This window comes from Oryctolagus cuniculus, chromosome 18 (genome assembly GCF_051225735.1).
Source record: "Oryctolagus cuniculus isolate XC-2025 breed Fujian yellow rabbit chromosome 18, ASM5122573v1, whole genome shotgun sequence".
In the NCBI taxonomy this organism is placed as follows: Eukaryota; Metazoa; Chordata; class Mammalia; order Lagomorpha; family Leporidae; genus Oryctolagus; species Oryctolagus cuniculus.
Genome location: NC_142884.1, coordinates 26688645 through 26711517, shown reverse-complemented (window position 1 = coordinate 26711517; position 22873 = coordinate 26688645). Strand labels below are relative to the sequence as shown.

Below are 22873 nucleotides of genomic sequence, written 5' to 3'. Positions count from 1 at the left end.
CCAGGTTGGGGGGTGCTGAAGTCAGGAGCCAGGAACTCAGTCCAAGTCTCTGACATGTGTAGCAGGACCCTGATCACTAAAGCCATCGCTGCTGTCTCTCAGGGTCTGCATTAGCAGGAAGCTGGAGTCGGGAGCCTAAGTCAGGCATTGAACCTAGGCACCACAATATGAAACATGAACGTCAGTTGCTAGGCCAAATGCCCATTCTACATTACATATATTTTTTAAAACCAAAGAGTAATGCTTTGCTAATGGTTGGTCAAATAAATAGCATAAAATGGCTGTCATGGAAAGTGATTTTCTCCTGTTCATACTTTTTTTTTGGAAGATTTATTTTTTTTTTTTATTTGAAAGACAGAGTTACAGACAGAGAGGTCTTCCATCCACTCGTTCACTCTCCAGATGGCCGCAATGGCTAGAGCTACGCCAATCCAAAGCCAAGAGCCAGGAGCTTCTTCCAGGTTTCCCACGTGGGTGCAGGGGCCCAAGCACTTGGGCCATCTTCTGATATCCCAGGCCATAACAGAGAGCTGGATTGGAAGAGGAGCAGCCAGGACTAGAACCGGCGCCCATATGGGATGCTGGTGCTTCAGGGCAGGGCTTTAACCCACTGCGCCATAGCACTGGCCCCTCCTGTTCATACTTGTCTCATCCTAGGTTGCTCCCCAGACATAAACCTTTTTATTTTAAAGCTCTTTATTTTGATATTTAATTCTGAACTTTAAAAATAATTACATATGTGTATTTTTTACTGTTTTGAGGCTTGTCAGCTGTAGACATGGTCATGATTTCTGTGACAGATGAGCTCCCGTACCCCTGTCCACAGTCATTCCTTCTAAAGACCTTTATGAAGCACTTACTCTAAGTCAGGTGCTATTCTGGCGATTCATCTGCTTCTGCGGAGTTTGCATCCATCTTCTCAGTAGAAGTATTTTTAGAATAATCCCAGACATTCTAAAAAGTTGGAGAACATTGTAAAGAGTGTTTTTCCCAAAACCACTAAAAAAAAAGTTGCTGCCTTAATGTCCATCGTTCCCTAATACCTGAGTGTTTCTTCATCAGACAAGGACATTCCCCCAAATATCCACAACAGCCATCAAAAGCGGAATGGAATGGTAGCAGGCACCCGTGTGACCCTGTAACCCTCAGACCCCAGTCAGATTCTGCTGATAGTGGAGGGATGCGGGTTAGCGCCACTGAACTGCTTTAGTGATCGTCTCCTGAGTGCTGTGCCGTCGGGAGCTGTTCCCCGGTCCTTCCTGATGCCTTACCTGACTGCGCGCCGTGTCCTTCAGCCTTGCCTTGGGCTGTTCATCCCGTCCCGTCCTGCCAGACGACGCAGGGTTTCCCTTGGCCCTGTTCCTGATGGAGTTCACTGTATCACTGAGGAAGGTGGAGCCCGCCGGGCTTCTCCACTGAAAGCTGTGCTCTTGCCCATTGTGAGGGCTTTGCAGACAGGTGCTGGGAAACCATGTAAAGACTTCTGTCCCTTGTATTTGCTCATGTATTCATGAGCATATTAATGTGGATTCCTATCTGTAACAGAAATCAGCAGCTCTTCTAAATTGCCCTGGCTTCCTTTCATAGGGAATGGCATTTTTCAGCCAAAATCTGGGAGCCAGGTGTGGTTGTTAGGGTACCATTGCTCTGAGGCACTCCTGTGGACAGAAGCAAGGATATGTATGTCTTTGGCGTGTGTGTACATCTGTACATCTATTATCTTTTCTATGTATTGAAAATCAGGAGTTGGGGCCGGCGCTGTGACACAGCGGGTTAAAGCCCTGGCCTGAAGCGCCAGCATCCCATATGGGCGCCGGTTCAAGACCCGGCTGCTCCACTTCCGATCCAGCTTCTGCTATGGTCTGGGATAGCAGTAGAAGATGGCCAAAGTCCTCGGGCCCCTGCACCCATGTGGGAAACCTGGAAGAAGCTCCTGTTTCCTGGCTTCAGATTGGTGCAGCTCCGGCCATTGCGGCCAATTGGGGAGTGAACCATTGGATGGAAGACCTCTCTCTGTCTCTCTCTAACTGTTTTAAATAAATAAATAAATCTTAAAAAGAAAATCAGGAGTTGATGTGTATGTGTGTCCATACACACACATATTTATATCTGTCTCTTTTGGTGTCATTAGAAGTTAACTTTTTTTAAAAAAATTATTTATTGAAAAGGCAGAGTTACAGAGAGAGGAAGAGAGAACAAGTGACATCTTCATCTGCTGGTTCATGCCCTAAATGGCTGCAGTAGCCAGGCCTGGGCCAGGCCAAAGCCCGGAGCCCAGAGCTCCATCTGGGTCTCATGTGTTTTTCAAGGGCCCAGGTACTTGGGCCATGGTCAGCTGCTTTCCCAGGAGCACTAGCAGGGAACTGGATCAGAAGTGGGGCAGCTGGGACTCAAACTGGCACTCATAGGGAGTGCTGTCATCACAGGCAGCAGCTTAGCCTGCTGTGCCACAGTGGCCCTGATGTTAGTAACATGTTTGACGGATTTTTTTTCCTCCTTTCCTTCTGTAGATTAGTGTTTCTTCATCTCTCATCCTTTTCTCTTAGCCTTCTTTTTTCTTTTGAAAAATTATTTATTTGAGAGGCAGAGAGAACACTTGCATTTGCTGTTTCACATCCCAGAATGCCTGGGCTGGACTGGGGTTGAAGCTGGGAGCCTGGGATGCTATCCGAGTCTTCTAAGTGGGAGGCAGGAATCAGATTACTGGAGCTGTCACCGCTGCCTCCCAGAGTCAGCATTAGCAGGAGGCTGGAGCCAGAGCCAGAGCCAGGTGACCTAGGTGTGCTGACATGGATGTGTGTGTCTCAACTGCTAGGTTAAGTGCCCACCAAGCTCCTTTTTTTCTATTTTGTATTTACTTTTACTTTAAATGAACTGATTTCTGAGAGGTTTTCTTAATTTTTTGAATGTCATCCTCTTTGTTTCCAGTCTAGTATTTATCTTTTGAGTTTTCAGTTTAAAGACTTTTTATTGCCTAATTTTTTTTGTTTGCCTGCCTTTTTATATCCAACTGTTTTGTTCCATGAATACTATTCCTTATTCTCGCTGGTGTTCTAAATAGTTTTACAGACTTTTACATCTTTTTAAAAATCCTTTCAGACCGTTATTTTATTTCAGGCCTGAATCTCCCTTCCCACGCTTTGTTTCTTGATTGCCATGTATTGATGGCACTGCACTACTTTGTGCTTTTTGTTTGAAGGCTGATCTTGTGTGGACATTTTCTCTTTGTGAATTTCAACTACTACCTCTACTCCAGCTCCAGATTGGAGTTTGTGTTCTCAGCTGAGATGCTGCACCCCCAAACAGGTAGTGTAATTCTAGACCCCAGCTACGCATGCCTGGCCTGCACAGTACCTTAGAGAAGGATCAGACCAGAATGCGGTATCAGCTCACATTGCCGTGTTAGCTCTTTGTTTCAGTAGTTTAGTGTCTAATGGCTGGTTTTCTTATTAGTACTTAGAGTGAACACTGCTGGAACTGCCTCTGGAGGTTCCTAGGAGATGATGTGGGGTTGGATTCCCTTCCTTGGAAGTCATGCCTCAATTTTTACAACCTGTAAATACCCAGCTTGATTATCTGTAGTATTCACTAAATGATTGTTTTCACTTCTCAAAATCAGATTTAGGCTTAGCTGATGAAGATTTATTTAAGATTTATTTATTTATCTGAAAGGCAGAGTTACAGAGAGGCAGAGGGAGAGAGACAGGTGTTCCATCTGCTGGTTCAGTCCCCAGAGGGCTGCAATTCCAGGAGCTGAGCCTCTTCCTGGTCTCCCATATGGGTGCAGGGGCTCAAAGACTTGGACTATCTTCTGCTTTCCCAGGCCATAGCAGAGAGCTGGATCAGAAGTGGAGCAGCCAGGACTTGAACCGATGCCCAAATCGGATGCCAGCACTGCAGGTGGTGGCTTTACACCACAGCGCCAATCCATGATGAAGATATTTGAAAGAGAGTGCTTTAGAATTTTTTATACCTCCTGGGTTATTCAGATTCAGCTTGTTTACTTTCATCTTAAATTTTTTTTAAATTTATTTTAAGGTATAGGGAGAGAGAATTTCTATCTGCTAGCTTACGTCCCAAACACCCACAGTGGCCAAGGATGAGCCAGGCTGAAGCTGAGAACCAGGAACACAACCCGGGTCTCCCGTGTAGGTGGCAGGTACCCAGTTACTTGAGACATCCCCACTGCCTTCTGGGGTCTGCATTAGGAAGAAGCTGCAATGAGAAGCTGTAGCCAGGAATCAAGTCCAGGTGCTCCTGTGTGGGATGTGGGTCTCATAACCACTAGGACAAATGCAGGTGCCCATCATCCTGTTTTCTGGTAGCTTCTGTGTCTTTTTTTTTTTTTTTAAGATTTATTTTATTTATGAAAGAGTTACAGAGAGAGGAAGAGCCAGAGAGAGAGATTTTCCATCCACTGATTCACTCCCCAAATGACTGTGATGGCCAGAGCTGAGCTGAGCTGAAGCCAGGAGTCAGGAGTTTTTTCTGATCTCCCATGCAGGTGCAGGGGCCCAGGGACTTGTGCCATCTTATACTGCTTTCCCAGGCCATAGCAGAGAGCTGAATTGGAAGAGGAGCAGCCTGGACTAGAACTGGTGCCCATATGGGATGCTAGCACTGCAGGCCGGGCCTTTAGCTCACTGCACTACAGCGATCGATGGCCCTCTGTGTCTGTTGCATGATAAAGTGAGATGCACAGGACAGAGCTGGTGTAGCAGAGAGATGGCTGTATATCAGAGGACAAGGAACTAGAGTCGTATTTGAGGAAGAGTAGGGCAGAGAAGGTACAATGGGTCCTTCAGAGCTCATGTAGTGCAGGTATCTATTGTTCCGTGTACCCCTAAAAGAAGTGATGTGCATAGTTGTGAACCTGAACTTGGCTGAAACTGACTTACAGTCAGTATTCCAGTTACAACAAATCTCCCCATTTTATAATGCTCTGGATTCTGTGATCAGGACCTCAGAGTGGCCCCCAGGAGTGTTTGTCACTGTTTCTCAGTGTCTTGGGCCTCAGCTGGAAAGACATAGAGGCTGATGGTAACCAAACACTGGGATTCACCTGAAGACTGTGTAGTCAGGTTCTGGCAGTTGATGCTGGCTTTGGGCTGGAACCTCAGCTGAGGCTGTTGTCTGACCTGTAGCAGCCTTGTGTTGCTTGGGCACCTCCCAACCTGGTGGCTGGGTTTCAACAGTGAGTGTCCAAGAGAGCAAGTCTTGTTGTGATCTAGCCTTAGAGTCATGCAGCATCACTCCCATGTCTTTGATGAACCCACTCAGGTTCATGGGAAAGTAAAATACTCGTAGATCCCATCTTGCTATGGGAGTCAAAGTCGCATTGTAATTATGTGTTGGGAGATAAGACTGTTGCCTTCTTTGGAAAAGATCTCTGCTAAGTTGGGAAAATAAATTATGTTTCATTTTTCATTAAACTGATAGGGGAATTTTTAGAACCTTTTTCTTAACAGTCAGGGTTGACACAAGATTTTTTTTTAACTTTTATTTAATGAATATAAATTTCCAAAGTACAGCTTATGGATTACAATGGCTTCCCCCCCATAACGTCCCTCCCACCTGCAACCCTCCCCTTTCCCACTCCCTCTCCCCTTCCATTCACATCAAGATTCATTTTTGATTCTCTTTATATACAGAAGATCAGTTTAGCATACATTAAGTAAAGATTTCAACAGTTTGCTCCCACACAGAAACATAAAGTGAAAAATAATAGATGATTTTTTAAATGATGATGAAATCAGATCAGACCTATTGTCATGTTTCATCCCAGTGAGAGTCAAGTTGGGAATTGATAATTTCTTCTTCTTTTTTTTTTTTTTTACAGAAGATCAGTTTAGTATACATTAAGTAGGCCGGCGCCGTGGCTCAATAGGCTAATCCTCCGCCTTGCGGCGCCGGCACACCGGGTTCTAGTCCCGGTTGGGGCGCCGGATTCTGTCCCGGTTGCCCCTCTTCCAGGCCAGCTCTCTGCTATGGCCAGGGAGTGCAGTGGAGGATGGCCCAGGTGCTTGGGCCCTGCACCCCATGGGAGACCAGGAAAAGCACCTGGATCCTGGCTCCTGCCATCGGATCAGCGCGGTGCGCCGGCTGCAGCGGCGGCCATTGGAGGGTGAACCAACGGCAAAGGAAGACCTTTCTCTCTCTGTCTCTCTCTCTCACTGTCCACTCTGCCTGTCAAAAATTTAAAAAAAAAAAAAAAAAAAAAAAAAAAAAAAAAAAGTATACATTAAGTAAAGATTTCAACAGTTTGCACCCCCATAGAAACACAAAGTGAAATATACTGTTTGAGTACTTGTTATAGCATTAAGTCTCATTAAGGACAGAGATCCTACATGAGGAGTAAGTGCACAGTGACTCCTGTTGTTGACTTTACAAATTGACACTCCTGTTTATGGCATCAGTAATCTCCCTATGCTCCAGTCATGAGTTTCCAAGGCTATGGAAGCCTTTTGAGTTCTCCGACTCTTATCTTGTTTAGACAAGGTCATAATCAAAAGTGGAGGTTCTCTCCTCCCTTCAGAGAAAGGTACCTCCTTCTTTGAAGACCTGTTCTTTCCACTGGGATCTCACTCACAGAGATCTTTCATTTAGGTTTGGTTTGGTTTGGTTTTTGTTTTGTTTTGTTTTTTTGTTTTTGGTTTTTTTTTTTTTTTTTTTTTTTTTTTTTTTTTTTTTTGCCAGAGTGTCTTGGCTTTCCATGCCTGAAATACTCTCGTGGGCTTTTCAGCCCGATCAGAATGCCTTTAGGGCTGATTCTGAGGCCAGAGTGCTGTTTAGGACATCTGCCATTCTATGAGTCTGCTGAGTATCTCGCTTCCCATGTTGGATCACTCTCCCCTTTATTTATTCTATCGGTTAGTGTTAGCAGGTACTAGACTTGTTTATGTGCTCCCTTTGACTCTTAGTCCTTTCATTATGATCAATTGAACTGAAATTGATCACTTGAACTAGTGAGATGGCATTGGTACATGCCACCTTGATGGGATTGAATTGGAATCCCCTGGTATGTTTCTAACTCTACCATTTGGGGCAAGTCAGCTTGAGCATGTCCCAAATTGTACATCTCTTCCCTCTCTTATTCCCACTCTTATATTTAACAGGGATCACATTTCAGTTAAATTTCAACACTTAAGAATAACTGTGTATTAATTACAGAATTAAACCAGTCATATTAAGTAGAACAGACAAAAAAATACTAAGAGGGATAACGTATTAAGTTGTTCATTAACAGTCAGGGCTATGCTGATCAAGTCACCGTTTCTCATAGTGTCCATTTCACTTCAGGAGGTTTCCTTTTTGGTGTTCAGTCAGTTGTCACTGATCAGGGAGAACATATGATATTTGTCCCTTTGGGACTGGCTTATTTCACTCAGCATGATGTGTTCCAGATTCCTCCATTTTGTTGCAAAGGACCGAATTTCATTGTTTTTTACTGCAGTATAGTATTCTAAAGAGTGCATATCCCATAATTTCTTTATCCAGTCTACCATTGATGGGCATTTAGGTTGGTTCCAGGTCTTGGCTATTGTGAATTGATCTGCAATAAACATTAGGGTGCAGACTGCTTTTTTGTTTGCCAATTTAAATTCCTCTGGGTAAATTCCAAGGAGTGGGATGGCTGGGTCGAACAGTAGGGTTATCTTCAGGTTTCTGAGGAATCTCCAGACTGACTTCCATAGTGGCTTGACCAGTTTGCATTCCCACCAACAGTGGGTTAGTGTCCCTTTTTCCCCACATCCTCGCCAGCATCTGTTGTTGGTAGATTTCTGTATGTGAGCCATTCTAACTGGGGTGAGGTGAAACCTCATTGTGGTTTTGATTTGCATTTCCCTGATTGCTAGTGACCTTTGAACATTTTTTCATGTGCCTGTTGGCCATTTGGATGTCCTCTTTTGAAAAATGTCTATTGAGGTCCTTGGCCCATCTCTTAAGTGGGTTGTTGGTTTTGTTGTTGTGGAGTTTCTTGATCTCTTTGTAGATTCTGGTTATTAACCCTTTATCTGTTGCATAGTTTGCAAATATTTTTTCCCATTCTGTCGGTTGTCTCTTCACTCTCCTGACTGTTTCTTTTGCAGTACAGAAATTTCTCAATTTGATGCAATCCCAATAGTTGATTTTGGCTTTGACTGCCTGTGCCTCCCGGGTCTTTTCCAGAAACTCTTTGCTTGTGCCAATATCTTGAAGGGTTTCTCCAATGTTCTCTAATAACTTGATGGTGTCAGGTCGTAGATTTAGGTCTTTAATCCATGTTGAGTGGATTTTTGTGTAAGGTGTAAGGTAGGGGTCTTGCTTCATGCTTCTGCATGTGGAAATCCAGTTTTCCCAGCACCATTTATTGAATAGACTGTCCTTGCTCCAGGAATTGGTTTTAGATCCTTGATCAAATATAAGTTGGCTGTAGATGTTTGGGTTGATTTCTGGTGTTTCAATTCTGTTCCATTGGTCTATCCGTCTGTTTCTGTACCAGTACCATGCTGTTTTGATTACAACTGCCCTGTAGTATGTCCTGAAATCTGGTATTGTGACACAAGATTTTAAATTCCATGTAAAGTCCTATTTTGTATTTTCCTGTATTAAGATTTCATAATGGTGTTTATTTTTATTAATTTTTTGGTATCCTTTCTATCAATAACACCTTTCAAAGTAGCTTTTTTATCACTGTTTTTCTTTTTCAGATAAAGATGTGAATTGTAATATGGATTCATTGAGAGATTCACCTAAAAAGAAATCTGAAAAGAAACAGCAGTGCCTCTCTTTAAAAGATGAAAATAAGGTTGTATTTTCCTTTAAAGATTTATTTATTTATTTGAAAGTCAATGTTACACAGAAGGAGACGCAGAGAGAGAGAGAGAGAGAGAGAAAGAGGGAGGTCTTCCACCTGCTGGTTTACTCCTCAGCTGGCCGCAGTGGCTGGAGCTGGGCTGATCTGAAGCCAGGAACCAGGAGCTTTTTCTGGGTCTCCCACGTGGGTGCAGGGGCCCAAGGACTTGGGCCATCTTCTACTGTTTTCCCAGGCCATAGCAGAGAGCTGGATCAGAAGTGGAGCAGCTGTGACTCGAACTGGCACCCATATGGGATGCCGGTACTGCAGGCGGCAGCTTAACCCGCTACACCACAGTGCTGGCCCAATAAAATTGTGTTTTTAAAATGCTCATTTTATACACAATTTGCAAAATGTTAATAATATTCTTTAGAGTCTATTAGGAACCAAAAACATGGTTTCTATTAGAAAAATCCTTGGCTACAATAGTTTTGTTTATGAAACCAGACTTTACATGTTTGGTTACTTTGAAAGAGCTCCAGCTCCCCTCCTACCAAGCTCTTGTTTATGGGACTAATGGCCTCTGCAAAATTAGGTGTTCTCATTTAGGACTGTGAAAACCTGGCATTCTGGGACACTCTTAATAGTTTGTTGCAGGGCTGGTATTGTGGCTCAGCCAGTTAAGCTGCTGCCTTCAGCAGCAGCATCTCATAGGGGTACAAGTTCTAGTTCCTGTTGTTCCGCTTCCAGTCCAGCTCCCGCTCATATGCCTAGGAAAGCAGCAAAAGGATGGCCCAAGTCCTTGGGCCCCTCCCTTGGGCCCTGTGTGGGAAATCTAGATGGAGTTCCAGGCTCCTGCCTTTGGGCTGGCCCAGTCCTGGAAGTTGAGCTATATTAGGGGAGTGAACCAGTGGATGGAAGATCAATGTCTTTCTCTCCCACCTTCTCCCTTTGTCCCTTTAACTCTGCCTTTCAACTAAGTAAATTAATCTTTTATTTAAAAAAGTTTATTTCAGTTCTAACTGCCCTGCAGTAGTTTTGGCGAGAATGGTGAGTATCATTATGGGACATTGTAAAGCTGCCTTCTCTTCCGTCTAGTGACTCCAGCAGGGGTGTAACCTGTAATCATCTGCCTTTGCGTTCTTTGTCTCAGCAGATTGTTTTGTATATGAAAATTACCTGGACTGGTTCCTCTTGAGAATAATTCCCATGGATTTTTATTTAAAAAGAAATGTCTATATCTGTATGTTGCTGACATACTTTTTTTTTCTTATTGAAGTGTATTGAATCTTCAGCATACTGGCCAACAAAAAGAGGAATAACCATATATGCCGACCCAGATATCCCAGCAACAAGGTATGATTTAAAAATTCAGCATAATTGGGTAGAGCCTGTAGTGTAATGTTGTCTTCTCTGTGGGAGACTGTTTCCATGAAACCAAAGTCTACAGACACTCGAGTCTCTTGTGTGACCCATGCACATTTCCATGTGCTAAATCATCTCTAGATTACTTCTGTGACTAGTACAGCGTGGCTGCTATGCCAGTAGTCATTAGACTGTATTGTTTGGGGCATAATCACAGGGAAAGGCATCTGCACATGTTCAGTGCAGACATAGATTTTTTTCTGAGTATTTTTTTAACTTTTATTTAGTAAATATAAATTTCCAAAGTACAGTTTATGGATTACAATGGCTTCCCCCCCTCATAACTTCCCTCCCACTTGCACCCCTCCCATCTCCTGCTCCCTCTCCCATTACATTCACATCAAGATTCATTTTCAATTATCTTTCTATACAGAAGATCGATTTAGTATATATTAAGTAAAGATATCATCAGTTTGCACCCACACAGAACATAAAGTGTAAAATACTGTTTCAGTACTAGTTATAGCTTTAATTCACATTGGACAGCACATTAAGGACAGAGATCCCACATGAGGAGTAAGTACACAGTGACTCCTGCTGTTGACTTAACAATTTGACACTCTTGTTTATGGAGTCAGTATTCTCTCTAGGCTCTAGTCATGAGTTGCCAGGGCTATGGAAGCCTTTTGAGTTCGCCGACTTCAATCTTATTCAGACAAGGTCATAGTCAGAAGTGGAAATTCTCTCCTCCCTTTATTTGAAATTCAGAGTTACAGAGAGAGAGGGAGAGAGGGAGATCTTCTATCTGCCAGTTCACTCTCCAAGTGGCCACAGTGGCTGGAGTTGGGCCATACCGAAACCAGGAGCTTCTTCCAGGTCTCCCACATGGGTACCAGGGGCCCAAGTACTTGGGCCATCCTCTGCTGCTTTCCCAGGTGTATTAGCAGGGAGCTAGATTGGAAGTGGAGCAGCTGGGACTCGAACCAGTACAGATGTGGGATGCCAGTGTCACAGGCTGTGGCTTTATCCACTACATCACAACGCCAGCCCCATCTGAGCATTTTTCGATGTGTGGTTTCTTGAACCCACAGATTTAATAAACCCAGAGATTAAACAGATTAAAACCCAGGGATATGAAGGGACTAGTGTTGTGGCACAACAGGTTAAGTCACCACTTGAGACACCCATATCCCGAATTGGAATGCCAGTTTGAGTTCCAGCTGCTTTGTTTCCAATCCAGTTCCCTGCTAATGTTCATGGGAAGGCAGCAGATGATGGCCCAAGTGCCTGGGCCCCTGCCATCCATGTGGGAGACCTGGATGGCATTCCTGGTGGCTTCACCCTGACTCAACCATGCTTGTTGCAGGCCTCTGGGAGGTGGACCTGGGCTAGACAATCTCTGTCTCTAGTTGTCTCTGTTACTCTGCCCTTAAAATAAATAATCTCACATTTATTTATAAATGGTACACATACATATATAGGCAGAGAGACAAGGAATGAGATAGACAGCTCCAATCCACTGGTTCCCACCCAAAATACCTGCAATGACCAGGACTGAGCCAGGCTGAAACCAGGTACCCAGAACTCAACTCAAGTCTCCGGTGTAGCAGGCAGGAACCCAGCTCACATCATGCTGCCTCCTAACGTCTGCATTGTCAGGAAACTGGAATTGGGAGCTGAGGCTAGGAATGGAATCTGGGCACTCTGATGTGGGACATGAGCCTCCTAACTGGTGTCTTAACCACTAGGCCATATGCCTATCTGATTGAACATATATTAATGTAAAGGAAAAATCATGTGATGATTGCTTAGCAACAAAAACTCAATGAAAATGGGTGCTAGATGACCTTATTTCCTTGTTGGACAGAGTAGTTTCTGTAAGGCAGGTCCAGTGAAGGCCAGCATGGGGTGGTCTGGGTATGGAGCATGGGTATACACAGACCAGAGGGCAGGATTACTTAGGGGGTTAAGAGTTAGTGGGGAGCAAAGCCTGGATTGTCATCTCCTTAAAGATGAGTATCAAGGGTTTTGACTATAAACTTGTCTCATCAAGATATGTGTCCATAACATTAAAGAAACCACAGAAAAGCCATCACACTATACCACTTCCTTTGTAGTCTAAGAACTTAAGATAGTGTTCTACTTTTCCCCTCCTGGACTATATGCTGTAGATGGCATGTGATGTATTTATATACTAGAATCTATTATGACATTTTTTTCCCAAAGAAACCTTTAATGAGTACAAATTTCATAAGTATGACTTTAGGAATATAGTGACTCTTCCCACCATACCTGCCCTTCCACCTCACCTCCTCCTCCTCCCCCCCCCCCCATTCCCAGTCCCATTATCCATTAAGGAAAAGAAAAAAATGTTCCTTGACAGTCAAGACAAGTGCTGTTCAAGTCATTGCTTCTCAAAGTACCAATTTCCCTTCTACAGATTTCCTTTTAGGTGCTGTGTTAGTTATCACAGATCAGGGAGAATATATGGTATTTGTCCCTTTTGGACCTCATCCATTTTGTTGCAAATGACTGGATTTCATTTTTGTTTTTACAGTTGTGTAGTATTCCATAGAGTACATATACTATAATTTCTTTATCCAGTCTTTAGTTGATGGGCATTTAAGTTGATTCCGTGTCTTTGCTATTGTTAATTGAGCTGCAGTAAACATGGGGGAGCAGATAACTCTTTTGTTTGCTGATTTTATTTCCCTTGGGTAAATTCCCAGGAGTGGGATGGCTAGGTCATATGATATCTCCCTACTGTCTTCCATAATGGCTTTACCAATTTACATTCCCACCAACAGTGGACTAGGGTACCTTTTCTCCCACATCCTCACCAGCATTTGTTGTTTGTTGATTTCTGTATGAAAGCCATTCTAACTGGGGTGAGGTAAAACCTCATTGGGGTTTTGATTTGCATTTCCCTGATGACTAGTGATCCTGAGCGTGTGTCTCTTTTCCTCTTTTGACAAATGTCTGTTTAAGTCCTTTGTGCATTTTTTAACTGGGTTGTTTGTTGTTGTGGAGTTTCTTGATCTGTTAATATATTCTGGTTATTAGTCCTTTATCAGTTGCATAGTTCACAAATATTTCTCCCATTCAGTTGCCTCTTTACTTTCCTGAGTGTTTCTTTTGCAGTAAGGAAGTGTCTCAATTTGATGTAATCCCATTTGTTAACTTTGGCTTTGATAGCCTGTGCCTCTGGGGTCATTTCCAAGAACTCTTTGCCTGTGCCAATGTCTTGCAGGGTTTCCCCAATATTCTCTAATAATTTGATGCTATCAGGTCGTAGATTTAGGTCTTTAACCCATGTTGAGTGGATTTTTGTGTAGGTGTTAGGTAGGGGTCCTGCTTAATGCTTCTGCATGTGGAAATCTAGTTTTCCCAGCACCATTTGTTGAAGAGACTGTCCTTGCTCCAGGGATTGGTTTTAGCTCCTTGGTCAAATATAAAGTTGATTGTAGATGCTTGGATTGATTTCTGGCATTTCTATTCTGTTCCATTGGTCTATCCATCTGTTTTTGTACCAGTACCAAGCTGTTTTGATTATGACTGCCTTTTAGTATGTCTTGAAAATGACTTTGATTTAAACACTCAAGTATCTTTCAGAAAGATTTAACTAACTACACTGTAGCCTTAGTATGTAGTTAAGTTGGAACATTTGCCTCTAAACCAGATAACTGCTGGTGATGAATTCTTTTAGCTTTGTATGTCTGAAAAAATTAGTAGTTTCACTTTGGAAAACAATATTTTCACTTGGTCTAGAATTCTACATTGACAGTCCCTTCTTTGCTGTATTTTAAACTTACTGCTCTTCTGCCTTCTTGCTTGTATCATTCTTGGTGCAAAGTCTGTCATCTTTTTCTCTGTTCCTCTGTTTGCCATATGTCTCTTCTTCTGAGTGCTTTTAAGATTTTATCGATAGTACCAGTATGAGCAATTTAATTATTATTTGTCTTGATGTAGTTTTTCTCATATTTTTTTGAAGATTTATTTATTTATTTGAAAGTCAGAATTACACACAGAGAGAGGAGAGGCAGAGAGAGAGGTCTTCCATCCAATGGTTCACTCCCCAATTGGGTGCAATGGCCAGAGCTGCACTGATCCATAGCCAGGAGCCAGGAGCTTCTTCCAGGTCTCCCACGTGGGTGCAGGGGCCCAAGGGCTTGGGCCATCTTTTGCTGCTATCCCAGGCCACAGCAGAGAGCTGGATTGGAAGAGGAGCAGCCGGGACTAGAACCAGCACCCATATGAGATACCGGCGCTTCAGGCCAGGGCGTTAACCTGCTGCACACAGCGCCAGCCCCAAGATATCTTCAAAATTGGGGCAAATAGGTTCACAAATTTTTAACAATGCTTTTTGATTTCTAGTGCTTCAAGTCAGAAACCAAATGAGAAACCACTTTGCCTGGCTGAGAAGAAGGATTATGATGAGAAGAATGGCTGTGTGAAGTAAGAGTTTTTGTTTGCCTGAATTGTTTATTGAAATGATTGTAATAAAATTATAAGGAGGAATTGATATATTTTATTATTAATTTCAAACCTATGTTCTCATCAGAAAATATCTATACAGTAAGACTCCTGCAGGCTCTGAGCTATGCTTTTCCTTCCTGATCAACAGTGTCTCTGTTTGGGGCTTTGTTCCAGAATGTCGTTTCCTTCACATTCCTGATTCTCTTGTGAAGTGAACAGGTTTATAAAATGAAGTAGACAAAATTGGGGCTGTTGATTCTCTATGGGTTGGTGTTTGTTTTCCTCCTAGTTTTATGGGGTTAAACAGGTCTCCTACCTGCTGGAGAACTGTTGGCAGCAGAACAGTAAATTATATACTTGTGTGGTCCACAAAATATTTTCCTGTCAGTTTTCTTTATTATTATTACTATACCAGCCTAAGCAGTTTTATATTGGAAATAGCAACAGCTGCACTGGAGCCACTAGAATGGCAGAAAGTTGGGAGGTGAATGGGTCCTAATCTATCCACTGACTGGGCCAGGGAGTCGAAGTGGGGGTGGTGCTAGCTGTACCCCCAGAGGCCTCTGGCATAGCAGGAGCTCCTCGCAGAAGTCCAGGGCCAGACTTTGAAGGCTGCCATGGAGTCCACAGATCTGGAGGTAGCTGTTAATGCACCTGATTTTATGTCTCCCTGCAGTTGATTTCTTCTATTTTAAATTATAACCTACTTAATTAACTCTGGAATGTTATTCCCTTTTATTTCTATATTCGAAAATTCTGTCTTGTCTCTCACTCAGTGTCTTTTACTTAGAACCCTGTGGTTAAATGACATCAGTTATTCTAGCAGTCTTATTTACGGTGGAACCTTGAAGTGGCTCAAGATTAAACAGAAGAGAAGGAATAAGCAGTGGGTTTCCTAGAAACCCCAGGGTGGCCTGGAGATCCTGCCTGACTGGCCGTGCCATGTCCAAAGCCTGGGGAACCGAGTGCCGGTCATATCTGGCCCTCTGGTGAGGGCAACCTGAAAAAGAGACGTCCTTTTCTCAAGTATGATCTGCAGGTGTCACAGCCCTGTAATGAAATCTGTGTTGAAAACGGTAATAACGTCAGGAAAGGTGACACATACTGCCCGGCCAGTAAGGACGGTGTTCAAGGTCGAGCATCCACCAGCCTCCTCTGTTTGAAGCTTGTTTGCTTTTCCTGCCAGTTTCTGGCACTGATGGTGTTGCTCAGTCTGTAAGTACCATCATACAATTCTGTTTCTTTCTCCTTAGAATTATGTCTTTCACATAACTCATTTTGAAACCTCCAAATTATAGTGAGCTCAGGAAGAGGCCACCCTCGAGTCAGTCTTCTTGCCCATTCTGGGAATGCATGCCACTTGTCCTTTGGGTTCTTAGATCATTGGGTGGCAAGGAGAGTGTCAGGATCCACTCCAGAGTTGAAGGGCCCATAACTGCAAGAGAAGCTGCTCCCCTTGGTGTAGTCTGAGCTGCTTAGATTGTGCCTGAGGTGCGATTTCTAGCCTGTCATCAACTTCAGCAGGGGCCCTCGGTGTCTGCTGGGAATGGTGGTGAATTTCAGCTCCATGTGGTTGGTAGCAGCTCTCCACAGCATTATTGTGAAGAGGGTGTTGTTGCTGCAGCCAGAAGTGCCAGGGAGAGTACTTTCACGAATGCTTAAGGAGGTGGTCTGGGTGCAGGGAGAATGGAGTGCTGGCCAGTTGGCTCCTGTGTGTCATCTGGAATGTCTATGACCCTGTGGCTTTCTTTTCATTTCTTAGCCTGTCTTTCCTCTGTCTCATTCTTACTATAATATGTTCTTTATTATTGTCTACCATTAAACATTTTCACATTTGCCTACTTTGTACTACCCGCTTACTTAAAATGGAAATTTTTCTCTAAATACATGTGTTCTTTTTAAAGATACATTTATTTGTTTGAAAGGCATAGCTGTTGGGCAGCAAAGGGTTGGGGGAACTTGAGAGATTTATCTGCTGAGTCACTCCCCTCAAGTGACTCCAACAGCCAGTTCTGGGCCAGGAACTCCATCCAGATCTCCCACATGGGTGGCAGGGGTCCAAGTGCTTGGGCCACCTTCTCTTGCCTTCCTAGGCCCATCAGCAGGAAGCTGAATTAGAAGCAGAGCAGCTGGGACTTGAACTGGCACAACAATGCCATTGTTGTAAGCCGCAGCTTAACCCACTGCACCACAATGGTAGCCCCCAAATACATGTATTCTTTATAATACTGTCTCAATATCAGGGTTTCATCACCAGTGCTTAGTAAAGCTTTATAGACTGAAATGAGCTTCACAGAGGCTGTGGAATCCTGATGCTGGGCAGCTGTCTTTCCTAACCAGAGTGCTCTGCCAGAGTACACTGGCTGGTGAGCTCTGGTTACCACTTCTCTTCCCTCTTGAAGTCACATGTGTTCCTCCCATGATCCCATCCTCCGACATCCTGATTCTGTGAGATGGACATTCAGTGTCCACAGGCTCTGAGCACGGAACCGAGAGTGATGGAGTTCCTTATCTTCTGTTGCTTTTCCTGTGTGTGTGTGTGTGTGTGTGTGTATGTATGTGAGAGAGAAAGAAAGAGAATATGTGTTTGTTTACTGATGTAGCTCTAGAGTCCCCTCTGTTGTCTACACTTGTGTCTCCTTGGAGACCTCCCCAGAGCCTCTGGCCTGCCCTGGTTTGTGCCTGAGGAGCTCCATGTTTGGGAAACACTCTTGAACTGAATCCTTTCTCCTAGACCTCCCAGCTTTCTCTTCCTTGGTTTTACTCTCTTATTTTGGTAGAAAACATCCTTTGGTAACTTCCAGAGAAGGGAAACATGAAAGATACAATTTTTGAAACTTCCCCTAAATGCTTTTAAACTATCGGCACACTTGATCCATAGAGTGGGTGAACATTTTGAATGCATTTCTGCTTCATCCTCTGGTCTCCAGCTTCTGTTGCTGAGAGGTCCTCTCCTTTCTGATTCCTTATTTAAGAATCTTCCCGGCCTTTCAGAGTTCTCCTTTTTCAGTGATCTGGAACAAATGAATACCAGGAAAATCTGATTTTAAGAATTTCCCAGCCGGCGCCGCGGCTCACTAGGCTAATCCTCCACCTTGCGGTGCCAGCACACCGGGTTCTAGTCCCGGTCGGGGCGCCGGATTCTGTCCCGGTTGCCCCTCTTCCAGGCCAGCTCTCTGCTGTGGCCAGGGAGTGCAGTGGAGGATGGCCCAAGTGCTTGGGCCCTGCACCCCATGGGAGACCAGGAGAAGCACCTGGCTCCTGCCATTGGATCAGCATGGTGCGCCGGCCGCGGCGGCCATTGGAGGGTGAACCAATGGCAAAAGGAAGACCTTTCTCTGTCTCTCTCTCTCTCACTGTCCACTCTGCCTGTCAAAGAAAGAAAAGAAAAAGAAAGAAAAAGAAAATAAACCATAAAGCATTTTCTTAAACTCTTTGGAAACTAACCAGTTCTCCCGTTAGAGCCAGTGTGGGGAGATTTCATGCTGCAGTGCCAGTGGATCCTATTCATTGGTAAACTCATGTCTCTCACTTTGGAAAGTACTCTTGCCTTTCTATTTTATTGATCTCTTCTGCACCACATTCTTGTCTTTCAAGAACCATGAGTCACATCTTGGATTTCCTGGACTGGTCATGGAAATTTTTCTTTAATATTCTTCTGGAGAAAATGTAAGGTGCTGCAGTTAATACACCACTTGAGACACCTACATTCCATATTGGAGTGCCTGGATTTGAGTCCTGGATCTGCTTCTGACTCCAACTTCCTGCTAATTTGTACCCCAGGAAGCAGCCAGTGATGACCCAAGTGCATTTGCATGTAGGAAACCTGGATGGAGTCCTGGTGTTGGCCTGGTCCAGCCCTTACTATTGCAGGCTTTTGGGGGAATGAAGTAATGTATAGAAGATTCTCTCTGCCTGTCTTCCAAATGAATTAAAAAATGCTAAAAATACAAATACATTTTTTCTTCTGTTATTTCATCTCTTTTTGCTCTACTTTTGGGACATTTTCATAACTTTATTTTCTAATTTTACTGAGTCTTTAATTTCAAATATTAAATTGTATTTTGCTGGATTTTTCTCTCTTATGTGATGTCCCACCCTTGTTTCCTCTTAAGGATGTTTTCTCTTATTTCTCTAAGGATACTACTAATTTTGTGGAGACTTCTTCTCCCTGTAGTGTTTCTATTTTTTGCAAGATACAGTTATTTTTGTCTCTGCAAGGTGAGAGGTTTTCCCTAGATGGCTGTGGTCTTTGTCTGCTTTTATTTTCATGTAGGGGCCTAACCAGCCTCCTAAGGCTTCTGAGTGCCCAACAGCTCGTTGACTGTGAGTCTCATCGTGGAGTTAGCTGCTGTGGGGGAACCTCTGAAGTCTGTCTCTAGTCCTTCCTCCTCAGTAGGTCAGATGCCCCAGGAAAAGTCCTCCTGTCTCTTGCCATGGGACAAGATCTGCTTGCCAGGGTCCTGGGTGCTGAGTGACAGAAGCCAATCAAACTGTCATTTTTCAGTTGTTAGCTTAACCTCCCTCTTTCTAAGTACAGTCCTTCTGAGACAGGATGGAAGCAGGGGCTATGCAGTCAAGCCCCTCCCAACCTGACATGTGTCCATATCCAGCTTGAAACCAATCGGAGCAAGGAGCATCAGATCCTAACCACAGACGACCCCTGCTGCCCTGCTAAAGGACTTCCTCAACCTGTACCTGCCCCCTGTAACTCATGCAACAATAGGTGACTTTCCTGGGGTGGTGGTAGTAACGCCACCATTTTGAGGGTGTTGTGTGCAAAAAACAACAACAACAACAACAAAAACACAAGAGCACCTCTGCACAGGACACTAAGCCAGGTGCAGACCAAAATGCTTTGTGCCAACAGGGAGTCACCATACCTTCCCAACCCCATAAAAGCACCTGTTCGGCTACTGTTGGAGAACCAGTTGGCAGAACCTCTTCATGCCATGCTTTCCACCTTGTGCTCCAACACAAGACCCCCAACGAATCTTGTGTGGGTTGCACATTGGCCTCTTGTGCGTTGATACTTGCAGGTGAGCCAAAGAACCTGGGGTCAGTAACATGTTTCTGGTTGGAACCTGGCAAAGGGAGTATTTCCCCTTGGGGAAGGTGAGGGTTGGTGGGTGTACAGACAGATGGAACCCTCTCTCAGTGGGGCAGTGGCTGCCTGTGCCTTTGCTTCAGGGTCTCTGCTGTTGGAGAGTTCTCTGACCTCCCAGAATCCCAGCTTACCCCACCCACTGTTTTTCTTTCCTCTCACCTGTTTTTCTTTCCTCTCTTTTTCCTCTTTAAGTCCTCGGGCTTGGTTTTTGGTTTTAGTTTTGGATTTTGATTTAAGGCACCTTGGCAGACATCACATGGGGTGGGTTGAAACTGTTGGCTCCTGGCACTGATCACGCAGCAGGGGACAGGTGGGTTGCCCCTGTGCACTCTGGTTACTGGGTAGAATCAACACAGCTGACTGCTGGAGCTGCAGCTTTGGTTTTGGTTTAGTCCTGTCTGAAAACTCCCAGTCGATGTCCTTTTACTCTGATCTTGCCTCCCAGGACATCATCTTGCTCCTGCCCTCCAGCCACGGCTCCCACTACCTGCAGGGTGGCTGGAGCTTCTAAGCCATTCAGATTCAGGTGCCCCATGGATATCACCCAGCAGGGATCATGGAGAACTGGTGGGGATCATCCCCTACCACACAGAGTCCATAGAGGCAGATTTGAGATTTTTCCTCCTGATCCTTCTGCCTCTCTGATCTTGACTGTTACTTTGTTTCTTGCTGCTTATATCTGCAGGTGGGTCAGGACCAGGGTGCTTGTATTCACGGATAGCTGCCCACTGGTGGAGACAATACCCAGTCCCAGGACCTTTAATAATAGGCCACAGACTCCATTGAAGGGCCCATATGGGAAACACTTCAAGTATCCCAGACACTGTCCCCTGGATTGCGTCTTAAACAATTGGGAACAGTTTAGGTTGGATGGCTAAAAAGGAAAAAGTTACTTTTTATTCAACATGGTATGACCTCAGTACAAGGAGAGGATCAAGAGACATGGCCCATGAACAGGTCACTAATTTATAACACCATTCTTTAACTGGGTTTTTGTGTTTTGAGGGAAAATGTGGAGAAATTCCTTGTGGTCAAGATTTTTTTGAAGCTCTGTCGGGACCCCAAGCTTCATGATTCCTGTTGAGGCTGCATGGCTGCTGTTCCTAGGCACCCTGTCCTGCAGTCCCTGACCGTTAGTTACTGACCTCATCTTTAGAACCCCAGCTCCTTGACCCCCATTGGCTTCTACCACTTTGTCCTCATCCTGTTGGCATCCCAGACGCTAACCCTGGTGTCACCTCCTCCATGCCTTCCACCCCTTCACAACCACCATCAGGAACAACCCACCTGTGTCCCCTTCCTGATGGGCCTCCACTGGGCTGCAGAAACAGCTGTCTTCTCTCCCACCCCACCTTCTATGACCCAGACTGCTTTCCTTTAAGAGGAGTAGCAGGTGGGGAAGGTGGAGTCCCAAAGTCCATGCTTCTTTCTCAGTAACTGAGCTGGGACTACCTCAAGAACAGTTTAGCTGGCTTTCTGAGATAGTGGAGGTTTAGAGGTGAATTTACAAAGCTAAGCTTGACCCTCTTACTAGGCAAGATGTTGTTGTTTGTTGTGCCCCCAGTGCATTTCCTCAAGAAGGCCAGAGAACAAGCAACCAGTTTTGTCACCACTCAGTATCCCAGGTAGGGACAGAGTGGTTCCAGATCAGGAACACAGTGGGATTGTAGATCAGACTGAGACAGGATGGCACAGCTTATTGCCTTATAACAGAGGGGATGAAAAGGTGTGTGATGCAGCCTGTTAATTATGACACAGTTAACAGGGACCATTCAGGAAAAGGAAGAGAACCAGCCAGCTTTTTGGGCTGGCTCACCGAGGCCTTTAGGAAATACATGAGCACAGATCCCGACTCTGCTGAGTGTGAGCCTTACTTGCTGGGTGTTTTATCATTCAGGCAGCCCCGACATTAGAAGAAACAAACACTGAGGCAGGACCTCAGACCCGATTGTTGATCATGACGGAGGAGGACTTCAGGGTCTTCCAGCAGTTGAGACAGGACAGAGGAGATGAGCAGAGGTAATAGATTGGCTAAAGTGGTGCAGCTTTCTGCTGCCCTAAATAATTAGCCACTCCAGGAGGAACCCCCAAAAGCCCAGAAGACCAGACAACCAGAGAGGGTACACCAGCCACAGATGCAGCCAGAGTGCCTATTGCAGGCTAGAGGGCCACTGGGGGACCCTGGCAAGAGACCCCTCCTGGCCAGCCTCTTGGATGGGAGGCAGGCGGTCACCTCCTGATGAGACCCAGGCACCTGCTCGGTTCCGACTTCAGCACGATCCTTCACCATCACTCTAGCAGAACCCCAGGCACTCTAGAAGTGGCAGGTAGGGGAACTGAGTTCCTTGTGTTCACCGGAGCCGCCTACTCTGTCCTGACTCATCCTGTCGGCCCCCTCTCCAACTGCAACTGCATGGTAACAGGTACAGACAGTCAACCTAAGGTAAGAGTTTACTTCCCCCCTTGCCTATGAGACCAGTCTAACCCACTCCCTTTTATATGTTCCTGAGCTAAACTTGGGGTTGCTGTCTCCCTAGAAAGGACCAGGTACAAATGATGGTGAGCCATCACAGGCAGCTGCCTGTCAGTACTTCTCAACCCCAAGAACCCAGAACATGCCAGTGTTCCTGAGAGTGTTAAAAATCAAGTAGACCCATCTGTATGGGACACTTCCACCCCAGGGCTAGCCCATAACATTTCCCCAGTAGAATATCCGTGAAAGAGACAGTACCCATCAGACAGTGGCCACGAAAGGAATCTGCCCCTGCTCTGGAAGTCCCTGGAGCTTGGATTGATTAAGCCTGTCAGTTTACCCTGCAGCACCCTGGTTCTCCCAGTCAGGAAGCCAAACGGGGAGTACTGCTTAGTATAGGACCTGTGGGTAGTGAGTGAGGCGGTTTTTCCTGTCACTATGTTATCCCAAACACATACACTCTACTTACTCAGATACCTGGAGAGGAAAGGTTCATTTATATACTGTCCTGAACCAAAAAGATGCCTTTTTAAATTAATTCCTCTTAACTCAGAGTCCTAATACCTTTTTGCCTTTGTGTATAGAAACCTGGACACTCGGGAAACTATACAGTCCACTTATACCATGCCTCCTCAGAGTTTCAGAGATAGACCCACCATTTGGGACCATCTTACAG

General features: G+C 44.7%; 1 protein-coding gene across 3 annotated transcripts in view; it reads left to right on the top strand.

Annotated features, from left to right (window-relative positions):
* LOC127486210 (putative ATP-dependent RNA helicase TDRD12) overlaps nucleotides 1–22873 on the top strand; it is a 90807-nt gene that overhangs the window by 24178 nt on the left and 43756 nt on the right. For all 3 annotated transcript variants that reach the window (XM_089319112.1, XM_089319109.1, XM_089319110.1), the window contains 3 exons: nucleotides 8691–8788; nucleotides 10056–10132; nucleotides 14516–14596. In XM_089319112.1, coding sequence (XP_089175238.1) covers nucleotides 8691–8788; nucleotides 10056–10132; nucleotides 14516–14596 — 256 coding nt within the window. The remainder of the gene's footprint in view (nucleotides 1–8690; nucleotides 8789–10055; nucleotides 10133–14515; nucleotides 14597–22873) is intronic.